Here is a 24,075-nt window from a genome sequence, read left to right as displayed (position 1 = left end):
GGAATACTCACCTGGATGTGCAAGGTTCTGCTACTCAGAATCTCAATACTCTTCCTTTTCCTTTATTGGCATTTACAACACAACTCGTCCTTTTTTTGTGTGGTGAGATCCTTAAAGGCAGGAACATGATTTAAACGATTTTTATATTACCAACCCCTAGTGCTCTGCCTGCAGTATTAGACTTCCGTAAGTGTTGGTTAAAGAAAAAAAAGTTTATACCACAGGCGATAAGCTGAGATGGTAACCTCTAAGATTGTAAAGATTAGGTGCCTCTCAGTCGAAGCAAGAGCAGAGAAGTGAAGAAGTGCATCTGGGAAAACTGCTGATAGCTTGGTGTAACTAGGTGCACAGTTTAAATAAAAGAGATAATGCTGAAAAAGTACGCATCAGGATGCATTCAGGGTAAAGTTCAAAATCCTGAGCTTAGCAAGATATATCCAAGGGTGTTCCCCAAATAGCTCTGAAGCCTAGCCTACTGCCACCAGCTCCCTTAGCTGTGGCAATATCCAATTACTTGCAATTTCGTAGAAGTATCACATTCTTTCACCCCTTAGCCTTCTCTTGTGCTTCTTTGTTGGGAATGTTTTTCTCCCTTTAAAAACTCAGCTCAATGGAGGTTCCTCAAAAAGTTAAAAATGGGGGCACCTGGGTGGCTCAGTCGTTAAGCGTCTGCCTTCGGCTCAGGTCATGATCCCAGGGTCTTGGGATCGAGCCCCGCATCGGGCTCCCTGCTCAGCAGGAAGCCTGCTTCTCCCTCTCCCATTCCCCCTGCTTGTGTTCCCTCTCTCGCTGTGTCTCTCTCTGTCAAATAAATAAATAAAATCTTTAAAAAAAAAAAAGTTAAAAATAGAGCTACCCTAGACCCAGCAATTGCACTACTAAGTACATACCCCAAAGATACAAATGTAGGGATCCGAAGCGGCACCTGCCCCCCAATGTTTAGAGCAGCAATGTCCACAATAGCCAACCTATGGAAAGAGCCCAGATGTCCATCAACAGATGAATGGATAAAGAAGATGTGGTCATATATGATGGAATACTACTCAGCCATCAAAAAAAAAAATGAAATCTTGCCATTTGCAACAACGTGGATGGAACTAGAGAATATTATGCTAAGTGAAATAAGTCAATCAGAGAAAGACAATTATCATATGATTTCACTCATATGTGGAATTTAAGAAACAAAACAGAGAAACATAGAGGAAGGGGGTAAAAATAAAACAAGATATAATCAGGGAGGGAGACAAACCTTAAGAGACTCTTAACCATAGGAAACAAACTGAGGGTTGTTGGAGAGAAGGGGTGTGGGGAATGGGGTAACTGGGTGATGGGCATCAAGGAGGGCATGCAATATAACGAGCACTGGATTTTCTAAACAACTGATGAATCACTGAACTCTACCTCTGAAACTAATAATACACTATATGCAATTGAATTTAAATTTTTTTTAAAAAATGACATCTTAGAAAAGAAAAAAAAATCTGTTCAACTACTTTCCCACAGATGCTTTCCCTATTCCATCAGATTTGATATAGGAGTGTCTCCCCTGCTGACCTCTATCTTGTGGTTCTCTCAAGTTCGTTGATATGTCTGGTTCCCCATTAAAATCTAATGGGCTTTTTCTACTTTGCATCTCCAGCTTCCTTGGCAGTAGATAAATACTCCCATGTTTAGTTTTACTGAATATGAGACTCCATTTTCCATTATGGCCCCCATCCCAACATTTTAAAGTGTAAGGACTCACTTTGCAGACTGTAAATCCAAGTTCACAGACTGGTAGGGCTTAAAATTTAGATCAGTTAAGACGATTTGTTAGCCACTCTTGGTGCCTCTCACTAGCCAACAGGGTGAATGCCAGGCCAGGAGTCCAAGGCCCTCAGTTTGCACCAAAGTATTCCAAACACTTCCCTGTGCCCAATGTGTAGGACACAGTCGGGGCCAAGGCAAATAACATACGTACAGGGGCCTGGATTTGCACAAAGAGCTCTTCCCACTTGCAATTTGGTGGATTACAAGGCCACGGACTACGCGTGAAAAGGAGCAAGATCAGAGGACTGTGAGATTGTCCAGAACAAGACACTTCTTCCTCGGCGGGTTCCCAGAATCTCGGGGCTGAGGAATTAAGCGAATTACAAATGCCTGAAGCGGCAAAAGAAAAGCCGGCAGGGAGAGGGAGTACGGCGGGGCTTTGTTCTAAGAGGTTCCTGTTCCGAACTCAGCTCCCGCATGGAGCTCGGTTCCCAAGCCCTCCCCGCCGTCGCAGGCGGCGGAAGCGGCTGCGACCCTGCGGTTCGGGAAACCGGGGTTGGCCCGGCACTGCACCGCTCCCGCCCGAGACTTCCGCACCCTCTGGCCCACGGGGTGGAGGAAGGAACTCCAGAAAGTTCCACGAGCACCAGAAACCCAAGCTTGCACCCACCCCCACAAGGCCCTTCGGCAAAGCTCCTCCCAGCACGATTGCCCACGCGCCGTTGCCCAGGTAACCGCGGGGCGGTGGCAGCGGCGAAAGGGGCGGGACTTCCGTCGAGTGACGCGCCTGGACTCGGCTACAAAAGACGACGGCTGCGGCGCGCCGGGCGGAACTTTCCAGAACGCTCGGTGAGACGCGGAGGAGCGGCGGCTGCCCGAGCTGCGCCCAGCAACGCGCTCCTTCCCGCTCCCCCACACCGGCCTCGGCCCTCTCACCGGTGAGTTTCAGTCCTCGCGCTTCCCCTTGTCCCAAGGCCGGCGCCATTGTTGGCACGGGGAAGCCGGATGGAGCCGCGGTCGGAGGCGGTTGGCTTCGCGTGGGCGGGAGGGTTGTCGGTTCCTGTATCCACGATTCTCTTTTTGGGAGGGCTGGTGTGGCGCCGCGGCAACCTATCTCCGGCACGCGGTGAGTGGGCCCGAGACGTTTCCTGAAGCATTCTCCACTGTTTAGCCCGAGGTCCCCAAGGATTTGCCACCTTCGGGTTTCCACCCGCCCCCCTCCGTGCGCGCCCCCGCGTCCCCTCCGCCCCAGCGTCCCCTCCGCCCCAGCTTGCTGGGGGTGGGCGACCATGCGCGCACGCGCGGAAGGAGCGAGGGGCGAGGGGCTGTGGGGGGGAGCGGGGCGGAGGCTGCGGCCGCTTCTCCGGTCTCCCTTCCTTCTCTTTGTTGAGGGCTGGCTGGGGTTCTCCCACCTCTTCGGTCAAGGTGGGAGGAGGAAAACCTTAAAGGTCTGCATCTAGTGCAGGGGGAAACCTAACGACATGTAAACTACGCTGGCTTGTGGGGGCGAGAGGGGTTCGGTGGTCAAAGTGGAAGTGCTGTTAAGTTCCATGATTGAGAAACATCTTTGGCGGGGGAGGGGAGCTCGCCCTCTTGTGCTTTTAATCAGTTTCATAAACCAATCCGTTTCCCCCTCCCCCGTGCCCAAGTGCTTTTTTTTTTAGGGAGTGTATGGCTTATCAGATTTACCAAAGACAATGATAACGTAATAACTAATAGACTGAACCTATTGGTGCTCTTTTTGATCACTGCTGTCAGTACTGGAAAGAGAAACAGGAAGAATCCAGATAATAGTGGCGGTAGTATGGAGCTTTCCTGTGGGAGAGGGGGAACCAACTGCTGTAGAAGGCTTTTGAATTATTCCTGATAATTATTAGCTAATACTTAGTTCGTTAGAATTTATGGCTGAACTACCAAAGGAATTGTTACCTTCTCTGAAGTTTGGGGAAGGTGGGTTTTTTAAATCAGATTTGGGGAAGAACAGATTTCTTTGCCATACCTCTGATTTTGGCTAATTAAAATTTCCAGTTGAAAGTCAGTTAAAACTTTTTTATTTCAGGCTGTAGAAAATGGTGAAAGAAACCACTTACTATGATGTTTTGGGGGTCAAACCCAATGCCACCCAAGAGGAATTGAAAAAGGCCTACAGGAAACTGGCCTTGAAGTACCACCCTGATAAGAATCCAAATGAAGGAGAGAAGGCAAGTGATGTACTCGTACTCTTAAATGTAGCTGTGTGGTTCTTTGCCAGGTGTATAGTACTTATTACAACCTGACGATAAGTATGTGTAATACAGTGACTGCTTTGCAGCACTTTTAAGTGAAATTTCTTTTTTCTCAAACAGTTTAAACAGATTTCTCAAGCTTACGAAGTACTCTCTGATGCAAAGAAAAGGGAATTATATGACAAAGGAGGAGAACAGGCAATTAAAGAAGGTGGAGCTGGTGGTGGTTTTGGCTCCCCCATGGACATCTTTGATATGTTTTTTGGAGGAGGAGGAAGGATGCAGAGAGAAAGGAGAGGTAAGAGTAACCTAGTCCACATGGAGCAAATTAAAGTAGCCCTTGGTGAAAGCAAATTCTAGAGAAATTATCTATTTGAAATGCTTGTTTACACGTTGGTATAATGTTGCAAACCGAGGTAAACTGCCACTTTGATTTATGATGTAGTTTTTTTAAGTGGGATTGATGTAGCCAGAAATAGCTAGGCCAATCAAGTTCTAACAAGTAAACGCTTGTAAAGGTCTCCGCTACATACGACTTCAGGAAGGTTATCAAGCATTAATTAAAGGAATAGAGTATAGGACAAAGCCCTTTTTAGAGCTCTTTTTTGATCCCTTCCTCCCCCTCCCCCACAGCCTTGGAGTTACATGGCCTTGTTCAGTTACAAGTGAGTTAAAGTTAAGAAATTAAAATTTTTTCAAGGTCATATATAGCAAGGCATCAGTAGAGTCAGTAATGGAACACAGGTTTATTAACTCCAAATAGGTTATGGTCTGTTTAATCTTGTTTCTGCTTTCTTATTAAAATTGTGTCCTTAACACTTAACAGAAATGTGGTTATGGAATTTATTTTAGAACGATTTACAATCATAGTTAATTGTTTAGGATGATTTCTCTCACAGAAAAACAAGCAGTTTTTATTTAGAAAAAAAAATTTAAGGAATTGACTGGCAAACTTTGACTTAGATTAATGAAAGATTTTTTTTGTTGTGATACTGGAGGATAATGTAACCACACTAAAGGAGTTTTTGTTTTTCTTCCCTGTTTTCTCAAATCTATAAAGCTAAAGTAAGAGGGGCAGTTTCTAGCATGCCAGAACCAACTGCATGGGACTGTATCTGATACAGAACCAAAGGTGGAGCTAGGAACAAAAGGGTATAGTTAATGGTGCTTCACACTTGTTTGGGAACTAAAAGTATTCATTAGACATGTGCATATAGGAGTGAGGGAGCTTTTTTCACTTAGGCATAAGGCAGTACTGTTTGGTGAGTAAACGTCACTGTGGAAGAATCACTAAACAGGAACTTACTAACCATTGGCAGGTGATTTCATTTCTGTAGCCTTTGTGTCCTTTTGCAGTCTCCACCTTCCACTTCACATTTTAAGATGAGATATGGCACTCCTTTGTAGCCTCTGGCCACATTTTACTTTAGATTAATTCAAAACAAAAATTCCTCTATATGTGGTAGCCTTACTAAGGTGCTAAATGGCCATACGTGATTAGCAGTTACTGTATTAGATACCACGGATGTAAAATATTTGTCACTGCAGGAAGGTGTATTGGACAGCACTGTATGAAAAATACAGTTTTTAAGTACTGCTGTCCCCAAAAGTAAGTGTGCTACTCTTACATCACAAAGAAGTGGGAATTGATAGATTTATCCAGTCTCCATAGAAGACTATCTGCTTCCCTGGCCAGTCTTGCTTAGTTGGAACTTAGGGTGTTGAAGAATTTTTGGATGAAGTAATTGGCCGTATCATTATCATACTAAGTGAAAGATTCAAAGAATGTATTAGAAAAGAGATGCAGTTTGGATTAATTTGTGAAACCTGATGTTTAACATTGGTTTTCCCAAGTGATTTTGCAGTTGAGGTTTTTGATTGCCATAGTTTGTAAGATGGCCACAAATATGTCCTTAGGCAAATTACTTAACTGTTACCCAATTTTCCTCATCTGAAATTACATCTCAGTTTGAGGATCACAGGTGATAATGTGACCAACTTCCTTGTACGTAGTAGGTGTTCAACAGATGTATCCTACTGTTTTTAAAGTGCAATGAACACAAATATAAGAAGTAACATTTCAAATTTTTAATGAGCAGTGTTTTGTTTTAGGTAAAAATGTCGTGCATCAGCTCTCAGTAACCTTAGAAGATTTATATAATGGTGCAACACGAAAACTAGCTCTGCAAAAGAATGTGATTTGCGATAAATGTGAAGGTATGGTCTTTTAACACCTAAGTATAACTGAAAATGAAACAAACTTTTCTGGATATATAAAACTGACAGTACACTACCTAAATCTTGCAGACTGAAAGTATGAAGAAAATCTGAATCTACCACCTTGAGAAATACTAGCAAAATACCACCTTTTTTTTTGTTGTGTATGGTTTTTTTGTTTGTTTTTGTTTTTTAAAGATTTTTTATTTACTTATTTGACAGAGAGCAAGAGAGGGAACACAAGCAGGGGGGAGTGGGAGAGGGAGAAGCAGGCTTCCCGTGGAGCAGGGAGCCCGATGTGGGGCTCGATCCCAGGACCCTGGGATCATGACCCGAGCTGAAGGCAGTCGCTTAACTGACTGAGCCACCCAGGCGCCCTTCGTCGTGTATTTTAAATACAATTGGGATCAATCGAATTTGGTGTCTTTTCCTCAACATTGTTCAGAGGTGAACAGTTTCTGTTCTAAAACTTTATCGTTCTAATGGTTTCAGAATCTGTAATATGGTTTTAATAGTGTCCTCTTTTTTTGGACACTTAGCTGTTTAGACAAATTCTTGGCTAAGAACCTCTGGTCTTTTTTGTAAGTTACTTGTTGGAAATGTTCTTTTCTAAAGAGCGTACGCTTTAAAATGTTCCATCTCACAGATAAAGTGGTCGTAAGAATGGTGCTTTGGGAGCACGTTTCAAATAAAATTCTGAATTGGCACTTTTTGGGAAGACAGCCGTCAAAATGTCAGTAGATAACTGAAGCTGATGGTGGCTATGTTTTATCAATTATAAGAAGGCTGAATTGTAGACTTCTAGGGCAGAATTCCATCAGATCTTGGAAATTAAATGTAGTATGTAAGAATTCATTTAAAATATTTGTTGTTGTATCTAATACTAAATTCAGACATTTCTTTTTAAAACATTCAGGCAGAGGTGGTAAGAAAGGAGCAGTCGAATGTTGTCCCAATTGCCGAGGTACTGGAATGCAAATAAGAATACATCAGATAGGACCTGGAATGGTTCAGCAAATTCAGTCTGTGTGCATGGAGTGCCAGGGCCATGGGGAACGGATCAGTCCCAAAGATAGATGTAAAAGCTGCAATGGGAGGAAGATAGTTCGAGAGAAGAAGATTTTAGAAGTTCATATTGACAAAGGTGAGTTCTGAGCCACTTTCTTAATTTGAATTCTTGAGTGCTGTGGCAAGTTTATTAATACTACATTTTGTAATCGTTAAAAACTATCCTTAATAGGTTTTATGTATGATGTTATCACCCAGGGATAACTCTTAGCTATGTAGTAAATGCTTTTTCATGCCAAGCTTTTGTATGTTTTTAGGGAATACTTAAAGGATCTCCTCACTTAATATAACACTGACATCAGCAAATGATGTTCCACACTTAATTTTCTTCTATTAAATCAGTTCTTCCACCTTTTTTATTGCAATTAACTTAACACATTGTTAATTTTCTTGGGAACTGCTAGATTAAGGGATATACCTACCTTTTTTTAAGCTTTTATTTTTAAATGATCTCTACACCCAACATTGGGCTTGCAGTTAGAACTCTGAGATGGAGAGTCACATGCTCCCTGACTGAGCCAGTCAGGCACCCTGGAATATGTTTGCTTTTAGGTGAAGAATTCAGGGGGGGGTCTCAAAGATTTCCTTAATTTTTCTAAACTAATGAGCATGTTTCATTAATCAATACGTAAGAACTTAGATTATGAATACGTGGTAATGTTCTTCAGACTTCACTAACTTAAAATGAAACTAGTATTATGCACTGCATATTGGTGGAACTATTGATAGTATGAACATTATATATTATTACATACATTTACATTAACTTAAGCTCCTGCAATAGTATTCTTCCATGTGAACCATGGTATTGACTCTCCCTTCATTTTTTCCTGCTTAATTGGTTCATGTTTAGTATGTCGGTAGGACATCCCCTTTTGCTACCAACAATATGTATTTTGGAGGGCATTAGTGGCAAGTGAAACCATTTTTGCTGTATCTACCTACAGTCTTTATAGTAGTGGAACAACCAGTAAAACCTAGTTGTTTAATTGCTTCACCACTGTAACAAGACAGTTACTTGGCTTCACAAATGATTAAAGGCTGTTTAGTTTTGTCAGTGTATAATACTGATACTGTGGTTTAAGTTCTTAGTATTTTAGAGGTACATATTGAAATATTATGTCGGGATTTTGCTTCAGAACATGGGGGGGCATGGGTGGAGGTATAACACATGAAATAGTAGTCATGAGTTGATAGCAGCTGGATCTAGTTTGAATATATAGGAATTCATTGTAGTATTGGCTACATATGTAAATTTAATAGTTTCCATAACGAGTAAAACAAAGTTCTTGTGTGGGTCACCTCGGTGATCATTGGTTCAGGAGATAAGGATATAAGTAATGAAATTGAAATAATTAACGTTTACGGTTAATAATGTTTGCCAGTCAGCTGACTCAGTGGCAGTGTGGGCCTTTTATTTAATAGTCAAAACAGCCCTGATGTGGTAGGTCTCTGGGAAAGTTGGTATTTTTTTGGAAGGTTATGCAACTTGCTTTCCCAGGGTAACCCAGCGAGTAGTAAATAAGAGCTCTAAAATGTGGAACCTCATCTGTTTGCCTCTATAGAGTTTGTTCTCTACTATGATCACTTTCTTCAGTAAGAAATCGGACTGATTTAATCATGTGGGCATTCTTAGCCATTTTGGTAGATTTAGCATCCACAAAGACACGACTTTTTTTTCCACACAAACGTGCATCAGTGTTTTTAAACAGACTGATTCTGGCACTAGTTGGATGTTAAACAAGAGTATAAAATCTTTTGTTTTTAGGCATGAAGGATGGCCAGAAGATAACATTCCATGGTGAAGGAGACCAAGAACCAGGACTGGAACCAGGAGATATTATCATTGTTTTAGATCAGAAGGACCACGCTGTTTTTACTCGGTAAGAACTTTTATGAACTACTCAAACTGACCTCTTGCATATTTTTTTTCTAATGAGCTTTTCATTACTTTAAAGACATTTCTTGGAAATACCGTAGAAAAGTATAGCAGGAGAGAGTTGGGTTATATATGATGTCTTTTCTAAAAGGTAGTTAACCACTGTTTTAATAAGCAAAAAACGGAAAGGATCAGATTTGGGGTTTTTTTCTAAACTTAGTTGTTACCCAACCTGGAATTTGAAGGATGTGCTTTTATTACAGGTGTTTTGTATGAATATAAATGGATGGGTTAGGCGATACATCCCTAAACAGTCTTTATATAGCAGTTAATTTGAAATAACCTAAAACTTTGCCTTTCAATCATGAGTTTGTGATATGTTGGGTTGTTTTTAACTGTAAACAAATGTGTAGAACTCTCTGTTGAAAACTAAGTATATAAATTTATATATTGCTGTGAAATACTGTTTATGAAGAGCTGAGAGTGAAGCACAAGAATGATTTAGCAATTTGTTAAATATCTATCCCTTGCTAATTTAAAGCATTGGATGAGAGTAGGGTTCCAATAAATCTGTTGGGAATGACCTCTGAAGGAACTGGTTTTGACTTAACGAAAAAAACATTCCCACAAATGTCTCAATGGAAAATGCTGTCATTTGAGGTGAATCTTGTTACAAAGAGTTTGGAGTACTCGGTAAGATATTTTACTAATACAGATTGGAAAAGAAAGTCTAAGCACAAGTAGGGAGTGGGATGAAGAAACAGTTTGGGGATGGTAAGTAGTTGAGGCTGCCTAGAATGTGTGGATGGATTCTAAAGTCTTGTCCAGGAAACAGTTGGCAGGGTCCATGTATATTGGCTGTTTGGAGAACGGGGAAAGAAAGGACATCTTCGTGAAAGATACCTTACACTCTTGCTGTTAACACAATTGCCTGCCATGGTACTTCTAATAATTGGTGATTTGAAAGATGTAAGCATATGTCATATTGACATTGATACAGGCGAGGAGAAGACCTTTTCATGTGTATGGACATACAGCTGGTTGAAGCACTGTGCGGCTTTCAAAAGCCAATATCTACTCTTGACAACCGAACCATCGTCATCACCTCTCACCCAGGTATGATATTTGGATGGGCTTGTCTTTCTGTTCTAGTATTGTCATGATCTGCTGTCAGCTGGTACAGGCACTGAGAAAACTGGTATTTTACTTGGTCAGTTACATATCTTTCTTGGGAGCTGAGCTGAAATTGTATAGGGTATTGGGTCTTTTTGGAAGCCTCTAAAAAGGTAATGGGATTGCCTCACATAAATTCAGTGAGCTAGAGGAATCTAATTCCTCTAACAGAGGAATCTCTGTTGTTTATTTTCCCCGCCTCATAAAAATGTGACTAAGGAAAAACTCGGCTTCCGTGTTTTTAGGTCAAATTGTCAAGCATGGAGACATCAAGTGTGTGCTAAATGAAGGCATGCCAATTTATCGTAGACCATATGAGAAGGGTCGCCTAATCATCGAATTTAAGGTAAGCTATAAAGTACTCTAGGAATACTGGAGAATGATTAGCTTATTTAAACTAACGACAGAATTACATTTCCGAATGGTAAGGTACATCAGATTGGTATTCTCTCTTGTCCCAGGAAGAAATAAATTAAGCTAATACAAGGCTATAATTGGGATCTTAAAAGTTCAGCAGAAGCACTCAAAAAGTGCCACTACTGTGGCTTTTTGGCAAAATACTACAAAGCTTGGTTTGCTAATAGGATGGTTTATAAAGCAACCCTCAATCATTTTTTTCAATCTTAAATTGTCTGGCTCTTGACCCATAAATACAGCTTTTATTAAAAACATTTTGGGAAGATGCCAAGGGAAGTGTGCATTTTTGATAAATTCTGGTGACCATGTAGTTCAAAATACTATTTTTTTTTTTCTTTAACAAAGTTTTATAGAAATGGGAGAATTTTGTTTTAAAAAACTTGGGCAAAGAAAGGACTGCCTTTTTGAGGACAAACAGCTTTTAAAAAAATAACTGTTAAAAGGAATTAGTGTTTCAGGATGGGTTCTCATGTGCTGAATAGAACGGTGATCATCACAGTGCAGTTTTACTAGGGTAATTTTTTTAATTGTCTTAAATTCTAGTTCAGGGTACTAGGTAGATACATGCTGTGCCTTTTAGAACACATGTTCTAATTTGGGATTGGCACATTGACCACATGTTTTTATGGGGAGAAAATGGATCAGTGGTAATATATCTAAGGAGCTAATGAAGTATATCAAACTGAACTTACAGTAGAGATTTCTTTTTATAGGTAAACTTTCCTGAGAATGGCTTTCTCTCTCCTGATAAACTCTCTTTGCTGGAAAAACTCCTACCTGAGAGGAAGGAAGTAGAAGAGACTGATGAAATGGACCAGGTAGAACTGGTGGACTTTGATCCAAATCAGGAAAGACGGCGCCATTACAATGGGGAAGCCTATGAGGATGATGAACATCATCCCAGGGGTGGTGTTCAGTGTCAGACCTCTTAATGGGGCCAGTGAATAACACTGCTGGCATTTTATATGCAGTAGTGAATGAGTGAAGGACTATAATCATAGCTCACTACTTGCTATTGTTTTTGTTTTAATATTCAACTATAGTAGTGTTTTAAAAGTTAAATGAAGAATAAACTCAAATATAAAAGCTCTGACTTTGCCCTGTATGTATGATGACTTCAGTGTGCAAGATAAAGTTTAATACTTGTAAAAACTACTTTAAAAAAAAAATCTCCCCTAGCATTTGTTAGGCCATACCTTGTAATCAATTTCAGCTCTATGTATATGAAACAGCTCAGACTGAAATGCTAGGTGTATGTATTGACTTCGGTGTATGACCCTTAATTTGTTAAGCTATGAAGTTAAAACTTGTATTTAATTGGCAGTCAGACAAAGAATTTGTAGAGAAGTGTTGGTCTATAGTTAAGTGGGATTCATTGTGATGCCTCTGCATTTATTGCCTCAACTGTTACTTGAAGATGGCATGCTATGTAATTTGGCCTGTGGTATCATTGATAGAAAGGATACCTCTAAAGAAGAGGTTTATCATATGCTGCTGCTTGAGGGCTTGCACTTGTAGAACTGCATTCCCTTCTGCTGTGCCATCTTTTTTTTTTTTTAAATATATATATATATATATATCCTGGTTACACTTTCTTTCCTTCTCTTTGGACCATGATAAGCTTCAGACTAGTGACTTCGGGAGCAGGGTAACTTAGAGTGAAGAGACATTTACGTGGAGACGTTAATTTGCATGTATGCGATAGGAAGGTGTTTTTTAGGTATGTTACAGGCTTACTTTAAACCATTTAACTTATGCTCCGAAGTAACTGTAATTTAATGTTGGTAGTATAGCAAATTATGATGAATAGCTTTAATTGTATGTTTAAAAGTCATGTTCACAAGCTTAAATCTGGGTATCAGAATTAAGCAAATGAAATGTATGAATGTCTCCTTAATATACTGATTACAAAGCATTTCCAATGTGTCACTACAGGCTTTTTTTTCCCCTAGATTAAAAGCATTGGCTTTTCACTAAGTAAGATAGGTGATTTCTCATTTAACTAGTTAAATGGGTAATAGAAAATGCTATTTAACTACAGTTAAATGTTAAACAAGAGCGGGGAGTGAATGAGGGTGAGGGGTGAGTAATGAGCCAAAAGGGGTTTTAAAAACTTGGCAAACACTAGAGAATGTGAGAGGTTTTCCTATTTTCTGGTTCTGCATCTCCTGTAATCAGGAAGCTTAAACATTTCCAACCCAGAAGTGATCCATGTCGGAAGTTCCCCTCATAGAGCACACTTGAGTTAAAAGGAGAAACCAAAACCTAGTCTGTAAGAGTAGTTCCCACACCTTCAGTGGTTTTTGTCAGTAATCCTAATTGACAACCTTTATTCTTAGATTGTCTTTTTTTAGTCTCTACCATACAGCTACCCTCATGTTTAGATATGATGGCCAGGTGCTCAGGAAAGCATAACAAAGTATTCAGAAACAAAAGTATTCAAAATAATGGCTGTGAAAAATCTTAAATTTCTGCACAAATTTATATTAAATGTATATTGCAATACATTTAACATCTTTTAAAAGATAACATAAGGCTTTCCACCTCAGTCATGAGGGGAGTATAAATCAAAACCACAGTGAGCTACCACTTCATACTTACTAATCCAAAATGAAAACAGGTGAGAATGGAGAGATTGGAACTCTGTACCTTAATTGGTGAGAGTGTACAATGGTGTGTCTGTTATGGAAAAGTTGGGCAGTTCCTCAAAAAGCCAAACAAGGACTATAGGACTAGTGTAGTTCCCTCCTTGGCTAAGTAAGATACTTGCTGCCAGTGTTCATTACAGCATTCACAGTAGCCAAAGGGGGAACAAAGTCATGTCCAACTAATGGACAAACCAGATGTGATGGTGCGTGTAAAGGTGACAGACACAGAAGGACAAATTATCGTGTGCATACAAATGTATGTATGTACTTAAAATTAGGCACATTCATAGAGATCAATTACCAGGGGCTAGAGGGGAGGAGGGGAATGGAGAGTTAGGGCTTAATCATTTGTGGTGATGAGAAAGTTTCAGATACACAGTGATGGTTGCACAAGGTTGTGAATGTTATTTAATGCTACTGGATTATACAGTTAAAAAGTACATTTTATGTTATATAACAAAAATCTGAAAAAAAAAAATCACTAAAAGGAAATAGGTAATCTGGAGAGGCAGAAACAGTTTGTAGTCTAAAAACTGCTTCTCAGAACTTTGACCCAGTCTGACCCAGGAACACATGTGCATCAACACAAGTGCAGTGCCTGGCCCCAGCACTAATGCTTTCTCTGATGCTTCCCCCATCCATTCATACTTAGAACAAGAAAGTCCTACGAGGATGCCCCTGGCACATGGTGGCAGATCTTCCTGTACGTGACATTAGCATCAGATCTTTTCTGCATGTGGTACTGGTTCTCAATCTTGGCTACATTTAGAGTCACTTGGGAAGCTTTAAAACATCTGAGTCCCCCCACCCCACCCCCAGGGATTTTGATGTAATGGAGCTGGGTGTAGCTTAAGCATCAGGATGGTTATGAACAGCCAGTGTTCAACACTGCCACCATGGGGGGCATAGTGAGGTTAACTACCTAGGATAGTAATGGCACTGCTAAGAGAATTGCTGGGGAAGGGCAAATAACGGCAGCCGTTGATAGCTGAGACCAAGGGAGCTCCCCAGCTTAGATGGATACTTTATCACAATTTCTTTTTTGAAATAATGTGGGGAAATGTGTATAGGATCTAAAAATACAGTGAAATGAAACTGCTGGCAAGCTACAGCACTATAAAAATGTCCTTTTAAGAGTTACTGAAGTCCTGGACCTTCATCACTTAATTTATGGTTATCTCCTCCACAATCTGTGAGACAGAACAAGAATCAAAACACCTACTCTGTTCTGTAGGTGGAGAAACTGCCCTCCAGTCTGCTGGTTCTCGAGTTTGAGCAAAGTTGCTGAGCCCCACTGCCACAGTTGCCAATTCCATAGGTCAGGGACAGAAGCTTAGTCTTTCGGGGCACTTCGAACCACTGCTCTGGCAAAAGTGAAACAGAACAGCAAAAACTGGAGTCCCAATTCTTATAATTCATGCTCTCTTACACTCCTCTTACTGCCTGTGGCCAGTTTAGGTAAATAAGTTAATGGAATATGGACAGATAATCCAAGCATCCTTTGCCTTTTCCCAAACCTGAAGAGAAGCTGAGAGCAGCTGGATTCAAAGAATAAAATTGAGCTTTGGAATTATACCGAGTTTTCAGTGTGTGCCCCATGAGCAAGGTTATGGGAACCTCTGGAAATGTTTCTTCATATGATGGGAACCATAATAGGCTGTACCTCATAAAGTAGTTCTGAGAATTAAATGAGGTTGCTTACATAGGAAGGAAGGGCTCAGTAAATGCTCTTAGTTCTAGTATAAGTTGAAAAATAACTGAAGACACTGAATAGTACCTTGAGTTTTAAAAAGAAAAAAAGGCTGCCTTGAAATACCGTCAGATCTTCAGTGATTCCAGTCACTAATGCAACAATTGAATGGGGTTAGGACAAATGTCCTTACCCTTACAGAGTTCATTTTACTGCCATGTACTTAAGTTGTAAGTGCTGGAGGGAAATAGCAGATCTGGTGGCGGCGGCAGAGGACCTCCCTAGGAACCTGACACAACTTGCTGTTTCAGAAGAGCCCAGTTGTCCGTCTCCCCTCTCCCACTATTCGCATGGAATACATTCCAAGACCCCCCAGTGGATGCCTGAAATCAAGGATAGTCCTGAGCCCTATATACATTTTTACCTATACCTACCTACCTACCTGTGATCATGTTTAGTTCATAAATCTGGCACATAATAGAGATTAATAATAATAAAACAATTAGAATATGCTGTACAAGTTACATGAACGTGGTCTCCCCAACTACACTGTACTCACCCTTGTCATGATGAGAGAAAATGCCCACGAGAGGAGATGGAGGGAGGTGAGTGATGAAAGCACTGTGACATGGTGTTAGGCTACTGTCGACTTCGATGCTATGTCAGCAGGAGGATCATCTGCTTCCAGGCCACAGTTGACTAGTAACTGAAACCACAGATAAGGAGGGACTACTGTATGCCATTGGTTGCTGGCATCAAGCTCCCATCTGCTTAACCTCTCCTGCTTATACTGTTAAGAGGCCAATAATAAGATCTCTGCCATCTCTTCATAAAGTGAAAAGCCCAGTTGGTGCCATCAGAGACCTCCAGCCTCTGACTGTTGGCTCCAGGAGGTGCACAGCACCCACAGCTGGTAAGGGGCTCCCTAACCCAGGATGCAGGCCAGTTCCAGCGCTGCTCAGCATCACCCAGACCTGGAACAAGGGCACAGAGACCCCACTGTCTGCCTGGAGGGTCTGAGGCCCTCAAGCAGCTGGACAGTGGTACAGACTGGTGGAGTCGAGCCTGGGTGGCCCTTCTCTCACCTTGGCCTCAGTCCCTGGGGCTCCCCTCCTAAGAAAAGCTAGGTGTAGAGTAAGTACACACACTTTTAACGTTTGTACAAAAGAAGTTGGAGACGTGCACAATAGTTACCTGGGAAAGGCAAAAGATTCATTGTTTACAACTTTTTACATGTTATACCAATTAAGAAAAAATACCTACTTAAATGGCTCCCAATCCAGACTTCTCTCTCCACCTGGTCTCCCAACACGGCAGTGCCTGGAAAGACTACTAACTCGCACCGCCAAATCCCTTTACCCACAGCTCCTGCTGGTCTTTTTTATGGTCAACTCCTCCAGGAAGCCTTTCCTAACTCAGAAGGGCTAATTAAGTGCCCTTCCTACCATCATCAAAAAACTCCCAAGATTTTCTCATATCCCATTTTAAGTACTCCTTTTTTAACTTCAATTTCTTCCCTATTCTATGACAGGAACTGGTCTTAAGCCATCCTCAGTACTAGGTACAGGAACAGACATTTGATAAAAAATTCCTAGAAGGAATAAGTGAACATGTGCTTAGCAGATTCTTATTCTTCATGAGCACAAAGGAAATACTGTTCAAATTCAACTGCAAAATTGACTATTCAACGGTTGGTGAATCCAGCAACATCCTAACAAAAAGGAGTTCTGAAGAGCTGTACAAAACGAAAGGCTTTTATAGACTTGAAGGGGGTGGGAAAAGGAAATCTCCAGCAGAGTGGATTGTTTCATGCAAGGTCACCTTCCTGTAGAAGGGGCCTGTCAGGCAGATTATCATATAAATACTGAACCTGGTAATTACAGATTGGTTAAAAATTACAGTCCTGGGACAGGCTGAAACTGCAATTTGGGTAGGCATTAAATCGGGTAGGCATTAAATCTGGCTTCGCTGGTGTGGGACTTAGCACAAGTGACTCCATTGAGCGGGGGGCGGGGGAGGGAAGGGTAAAGGGAGAGGGAGAAGCAGACCCCAGTGAGCATGGAGCCTTACATGGAATCGATTCTGTGACTCGGATCATGACCTGAGCTGAAGGCAGACGCTTAACCAAATGAGCCACCCAGGAGCCCTTGGCCTGTTTATTTTTAACAGTAGCGCTCATTGCCTATTCATGGGCTAAATACAGAATCCCAATTTCTTGAAGACTTTTCTAAGGAATTTTAGCATAAGCTGTTTCCTCTTTCCACCTTAAACTTTTTATGTTAAAACTTAATTTCACTGGGATGGGAGACCAGAATTCATGGATTCATGGCTATGTTCAACTCTCAAAACGGCCGCAAATGACATTCTGTCAAAAGGCATGTTTAAAGATTTATTTGGAGTCAGAGCTGGGGAGCGGGGGAGGAATCTCAAGCAGACCATGTTCAGCACAGAGCTGGATGTCGGGCTCAAACACAAGGACCCTGAGATCATGACCTGAGCCGAAATCAAGTCGGACACTCAACTGACTGAACTACAAAGGCACCCCCAAAAAGCCGCAGGTTTAATGGCAAAAGGAAAAAAATTCGGGGAATATGATTGGGGAAGAGTCATTTCTTAGTGCTGCCAAGGATTAATTCAGCCAATATTGAACATTATTGTGCCAAAGATCAGGCTATATTTCAATCAAAGTTAAATTATAACATTCTAAAACTTTTTTTAAAACTTTCCCCATTAGTTTGTACCTAATAAAGGCTAAAATTAAAAGGCATAAGAGGCCCAAACAAATAAGGTCTCAATTTCTTGAAATGATCCCTGCACAGCACCTTCAACATCTACATCAGTGCACTGAATACATCTTTGGTTGAAACATAAAAGACACCCATGTGCAAAGTATTTTCAAGAGTTTTGTTGGCTTTTTTTTAACTGGTAAGGATGCACATAGCAAAAAAAGACTTCTCTAAATCTCAGGTCCTTTTCTAATTTCCTTCAGAACAATAGCACATTTTCAATGCCAAAACTTCAGATGCCAAAACTGAATTCTCATAACGGATCCTGCAACTAGTTCTACCCAGAAGATGGAGATGATAGTCTCTGGAGTTGGCCAGAACACATGAGAAGGCACAGCTAAGAAGAGTGAGTGGACGGTGAGGGCAATGAAATGAGTATCCTATGCAACGCCCGACCTTTTTACATTCAATCTTTCTAAATAGGAACAGACTTCCTGCTGTACTGGGATTAATAATGCTTTATTCCACCCTCCTCACTTGATTCTAAATATGTAAACTAGATGAGCACTTATTTACATTTAAAAACAAAGCCTCCGAAAAGGGTAAAGTTTATTAACACCTTAAAAAAACGGACCAGCAAAGAGCTACTGAATATGGGATAGTTACTTATTCACAAGTTTTACTGCAGGAGGTACGTTTTAATCACTATTTCAAATCAAAGGAGTACAGTTTTCTTCTAGAAACAGCAGTATTTCACTCTTCAGGTAGATTATTGAAAACATTAAGTGACTGCCCCAATTAGAAACAGATAAATGAATACCTTAAAAATATATATAAAAGGGTAACTGCTACTTAAACATGAATTTTCACAAAATTATTCTTGTTCCTAATTCAGACAATTGCTTAGAAAAGGTAGCCTTAAAAAAAAAAAGCAATACATGTATATGTCTTCACTTAAGTACATGCTCTCAAGCAAGTTTTAAAAGAAAAGTGGAAATTAGGGTTTCCAGAGCTTTAGGAGTCCATCCTCGCTGTAGGTAGCAATCAGGTTCTGATGAGGGTGATGTGCAATACCAATCACATCCTTCTCGTGAACCTGGGAAAAGTAAAGTACTGGGTTAGAGGATATAGGTCTATAAAAATCACCCCGAAGAGGCTTCCAGAGCGGAGTGGGAGGGAGAAAGAGTGAAGCTTCTACTTCTCACCAAAGAAATCGATCCTAAGGCAGCCTTGAAGAGGGCTAAACAAACAAAACAAAAACAAATGAGGCTATCACTCTGCTAGTTCACATTTTTTGTACTGTTTTTCATAATGTGTGAATAATGCTTTGTCCCAAATCACTTTTGCATTACAGCTGATCCTACTCACCATCACTATTTTGTAAATTCTAGGCCAAGACAATGGCTAAGACCAAATGATTCCATCAACTCAGTGAACTTGTATTTTCCAGACCCCTCAGCTAGGCACCCCTGAGATCTATATGGAGGCCTGACAGGGCAGGTGCATCAAAAGCTCACTCAAGAATCATGTGAGGCCAAGAGATGATTTTCTAACATGGGTATGTATATAATTTTTTATATGTTTATACCACTTCTCCTTCTGGACCACAGAAAACTACATTTTCCCTGTCCCCCTGGCATTTAGTCAGCCATGTGACTGAATTCTAACCAAAAAAGAATGAGGAACAAAGTAACATAAGCCACTTCCAGATGTGAGTCTCAAAAACATGCAGTGTAGCCCTCAGCTAGTTTTTCTCCTCCTGAGATCTTGGAGGCCACATATTCCAAATGACACAACTAAAAGATGGAGAAAGACGATCTAACTCCTATCACACTGTGGCATAACAAGAAATAAGATGTATCTGTCACTCTCTGATCCCAGCAGGGAGGATATGGCTAAATCTAGCTAGGTAGACAGGCATGTTCCCTTTTTATTCTCTGCTTTATGTCCACCCATTCTATTCACTTGAAGCTGAGGGCTCACTGAAGGATGACCTTTCCTGAGAGAGGAGGTAATTCCATACCATTACTTATGGGCCCTATATTTTATTTAGTGATACAGTTTTTACATTTTTTATATACCAAGCTTCACACAGCAGTCTGGAAAAGGTTTACTTCGGAGTTCAGAAAGGCATAAGTATTAAATTTCTTGAGATGGCCTCAAGTCAGTAATACTCACTGTCAGAGTTCTCTCCAGTTTGCCAGTGACTGTGCTAAAACAGTAGAGCACGAAGTCCTCCCCAACACAGTAGATCCACTCACCGCGGGGAGACAGGGCGCAGCAAACAAAATCACCACCTTCCCTCTTACCAGAGCTGAAGCTCCTGACAATCTAAATCATACCATAACCCAAGGCAAAAACAAAACATCTGCATTAGCAGCAGTTTTAACTAACATCTTTACATTGTTAATTCTGCATTTTGGTTTACTGACATTTATAATTAGATCACCAGTTACACTCATCGTGTGCTAAATCCTCTCGCCTAGGAAATATTCCACGGATAAGCTATCTAAACTTAATCATACATCCCAAATTACCAACCCTGCTCTTTAGTCTACTGTCATTTTCCCCTGAAGCAAATTCATTACCACCCAAACAATTTCTAAATCAATATACTACCAGTTCTCAATGCTCTGTGGACTTATACTCCACTGTTTCCTCTAACAGAATGGGATGCTTTCCTCATGCAAGATGGAACTCTGTCTCCAAGACCTTGCTTGCTCTATTTTATACACCACATCATCATAAATCAAGCTGAGTGAAAGCAATCTCAAGAGGTTAAAAGGTTACATACCATATGATTCCATTTTTACAACATTCTCAAAATGACAATAATGGAAAGCAGATCAGTGGTTGTGAGGGGCTAGGGATGGGTGGGGGTAAAGTTTGACTATAAAGGTTGTAGCATGAGCAAGTTCCTCTGGGGTTATGATAATGAAAACAGTTCTGTATCCTGATTGTGGTGGTAGTTACAAAAACCCATACATCTGATAAAATTTCATGGAACTTGTCGCCTCAAAATGAACGCATGTAAAGACTAGTGAAACCCAAATAAGGTTTGTATTTGAATTAATAGTATTGTATCAATGTCATTTACTGGTTTTTGATAATTGTACTATGGTTACATATGATGTACCAGCAAAAAATTTTATAGTGGGCAACTACAGCTGTTAGGCAGGGAGCCAGGAAATAGTGCAGACCAGCCATCTCAACCATGTGCTCTTTTTTTGTAAGTTAGTTTAGTTAGTTCAGTCAGTCTGTCTGTGTCTCTATTTAATCTCTACACCCAACCTGGAGCTTGAACTCACAGCCCCAAGATCAAGAGCTGCAGCTCTTCCAGCTGAGCCAGCCAGATGGCCCTCAACCATGGGTTCTAAACTACAAATTTATCAGTGATAAGAGCTAATGGGATGGAGAGATGGTTCCAGACACCACCCCTGGCTCTTCTCCATGCTCAGCAGAATCCCCAAGGGCCCAAGCCAACATTTCAGTAGCACCACAACACGTTCCCAGGGCTTGAGACCTTAATCTTGACACTCCTAATGTCCCTGGTGCTACAAAAGTGCCCTGATTACAAATACATATCATGAAGACACTGTTGCCCTTTTCCTATGACTCGAGTTCTACCTTAGATCGTGTGGTAACTAGGAGACGTACTGAGTTAGTAATCCACATACTGTAGCTCCCTTACTCAGACAGGGACTGTTATCAACAACACAGGTTTGAACTGCCCATGTCCACTTACATACAGATTTTTTTAATTTAATGTTTATTTTTTTTTTAGTAATCTCTACACCCAGTGTGGGGCTCAAATTCACAACCCTGAAATCAAGAGTCGCATGCTCTTCTAACTGATCCAGCACTCCATGGATTTTTAAAAAAATAAATACAGTATGGTACTGTAAATGTATTTTCTCTTCCTTATGATTTTCTTAATAACATCTTTTCTCTAAGCTTACTTTATGGTAAGAATACAGTATATAGGGGTGCCTGGGTGGCTCAGCCATTAAGCATCTGCCTTTGGCTCAGGTCATGATCCCAGGGTCCTGGTATCGAGCCCCGCATTGGGCTCTCTGTTCCGCGGGAAGCCTGCTTCTCCCTCTCCCACTCCCCCTGCTTGTGTTCCCTCTCTCACTGTGTCTCTCTCTGTCAAATAAATAAATAAGATCTTTAAAAAAAAAAAAAATACAGTATACACAATACATACAATATACAAAATACGTGTTAATTGTTTATGTTATCGGTAAGGCTTCCAGTCAACAGTAGGCTATTAGTAGTTAAGTTTTGGGGGGAGTCAAAAGTAATATGCAGATTACTGTCCAGGAGGTTGGTGCCCCTAACCCCTGTATTGTTTTGGGGTCAACTATATACGGCTTTTGGAGTGATGAACCCATATTTGGTTACTGGAAGGGCCAGAACCAAGGCATGATTTAGGAATGGCCCACAGGATCCGTGCAGAGGCACTTTCTGAGCACTCACCTGCCCCTGCATGTTCATGATGACCACTGTATTTGATCTGTTACACACCACAAAGTGCTCTGGATTTTTAGGAAGCAGGATCACACTGTTGACAGTGATATCTGTCCCCGCAGTGCTGCCCAGGGATTTAAAGGTATTTGAACATTCTGTGGTCTTCATATTCCAGATCTATAACACAAAAATTTAAGGTGTTAACATTTTTGGGGTATAAGAATTTCTAAAGTTTGGGGATTAAAAAAATGGACATTTGGTAACTAAAAACGAATAAAACTGACTCAGAAAAAAAAGCTTCTTGATTTTTAGTCCTATCAAATACCTAGCTTTGCCATATACATAGTAAGCACTTATCATGTTTGCTGATTAACTGGTATCAACAAAAGTCACAAGGCTATGATGTTTTCTTACAAAATTTTCCTAATGAGCTATGTATCTTTAAAATTTGCCACGCATCAACACTGCTACTGTCAACCAGAAAGCTATCCTTATCTGGGTATCAAAATAAAACATGGGCTTTTTAGAACTGTATGCTCAGGACTCTTTCCTGAGATTCTGATTTGATAGCTCTGGGGTGGGGCATAGACATGTCCATTTTTAAAAAAGCTCCACAAATGATTCCAGTACAGCTTGAACCACTGAAGAGAAGCCCGTGTTGACACACACATGCGGATCCGTGAAGGAGAAGTCCCTCTCGGACACGGGTAGTACCTCTCCCGGCCCAACGTCTCTTCTGGTAACAGTCCCCATCCTAATGCTTTTCACCTTGCCCTTCTGGGCTGTTATGAACTGCTGGGGTTAAATCAGACATCACAGTTATTGAAATCTGAGATGTGCTGAGAGAAAAATGGACCAAATCTTGAATGGCATTGTCTGGACCCCATTCACTTCACGAGGTACACAGACACAAAAGCCTCAAAGGCACGGACTGCGTTGGTTGCTCTGTGCTTTCAACAGAGCTTAGCATAAAACAGACGCTGAATACCTATAAACAGGAGGAAAGAACTGCCCCACTAATTCCCCAGTGTTTATTTTCCTAATTTATACTGTTATCATCTGCCCCAATCTGTTCTCTAAAGCCCAGTTGCCTTCAGGAGAGAAATGAACTTTTAAGTAAAGAGTTCTAAGGCTCCCAATGTTTTCTGTCCAAAAAGTCAGTGAGATGCTTTACCTGACTCACTGAAGAACTAAAGGAAAAGACCACAAAACAAAGAGGGATAGACAGGCAACCTCCCACTGGCATTGTACAAGTTGTAAGGCCCATATACAAAGCACAAAGGGCAAATCCCATGACTAAAGTACTAAGAGCTCTGTGTATCTCCCCAACCATCCTGAGGAAGACTTTCCTACCCTCAGGTTCCTGGTTCAATTCCCAAGCCAGAACAAGCAATTTCAGAGGGTGGTCTTTTAGGCGTTTGTGTTAAAATGCTTAGGTCTTCTGCCACAAACTACACACATACATAAGGCAATTTAAAAGCAGGTCGAGGGCGCCTGGGTGGCTCACTCGGCTAGGTAGCTGCTTTCGGCTCCACTCGTGATCCCGGGGTCCTGGGATCAAGTCCTACATCGGGCTTCCTGCTCTGTGGGGAGCCAGCTTCTCCCTCTGCCTCCCCTTCTCTCTCTGTCTCTCATAAATAAATAAAATCTTTTTTTAAAAATTAAATAAAAGCAGGTCCAGAATGTAAATGGGATTGTCTCAAAGATCTCCAGCAATTTTCTATTTGGATTTCTCATCTCTTTTAGGAAATGAGGCCTGCTATTAAAATAACCAAACCTCTTAAGGTGCTGAAGATCCACTACTTGCAGCTGA

The 24,075-nt window shown here is 40.9% G+C and overlaps 2 protein-coding genes across 2 annotated transcripts in view; one reads left to right on the top strand and one right to left on the bottom strand.

Annotated features, from left to right (window-relative positions):
- The first annotated feature begins 2,550 nt into the window (after nt 1–2,550).
- On the top strand, nt 2,551–12,643 carry DNAJA1 (DnaJ heat shock protein family (Hsp40) member A1). The gene is made up of 9 exons (XM_032396714.1): nt 2,551–2,687; nt 3,809–3,950; nt 4,095–4,272; nt 6,087–6,191; nt 7,108–7,335; nt 9,028–9,142; nt 10,139–10,254; nt 10,557–10,657; nt 11,442–12,643. The coding sequence occupies exons 2-9, from the start codon at nt 3,819–3,821 to the stop codon at nt 11,658–11,660; spliced, it is 1,194 nt and encodes a 397-aa protein (XP_032252605.1). The 5' UTR covers nt 2,551–2,687; nt 3,809–3,818; the 3' UTR covers nt 11,661–12,643.
- The window catches only part of SMU1 (SMU1 DNA replication regulator and spliceosomal factor), a 25,933-nt gene continuing 14,146 nt past the window's right edge, over nt 12,289–24,075 (bottom strand). Inside the window, exons 10-12 of the mRNA XM_032396713.1 lie at nt 22,272–22,439; nt 19,971–20,123; nt 12,289–18,888 (exon numbers count right to left, since the gene is read on the bottom strand). Coding sequence (XP_032252604.1) covers nt 18,790–18,888; nt 19,971–20,123; nt 22,272–22,439 — 420 coding nt within the window. The 3' untranslated portion in view covers nt 12,289–18,789. The remainder of the gene's footprint in view (nt 18,889–19,970; nt 20,124–22,271; nt 22,440–24,075) is intronic.

Source organism: Phoca vitulina, unplaced genomic scaffold, assembly GCF_004348235.1.
Source record: "Phoca vitulina isolate PV1807 unplaced genomic scaffold, GSC_HSeal_1.0 scaffold94, whole genome shotgun sequence".
NCBI lineage: Eukaryota > Metazoa > Chordata > Mammalia > Carnivora > Phocidae > Phoca > Phoca vitulina.
This window is presented reverse-complemented; position numbering and strand designations above follow the sequence as displayed.

What these genes read in the sequence shown, in the direction of transcription:
- DNAJA1 (XM_032396714.1), top strand. Translation starts at nt 3,819, where the DNA reads ATGGTGAAAGAAACCACTTACTATGATGTTTTGGGGGTCAAACCCAAT. An exon ending in GATGCAGAGAGAAAGGAGAG is followed by an intron (nt 4,273 to 6,086) that starts GTAAGAGTAACC and finishes GTTTTGTTTTAG; the next exon opens with GTAAAAATGTCGTGCATCAG. An exon ending in GATTTGCGATAAATGTGAAG is followed by an intron (nt 6,192 to 7,107) that starts GTATGGTCTTTT and finishes TAAAACATTCAG; the next exon opens with GCAGAGGTGGTAAGAAAGGA.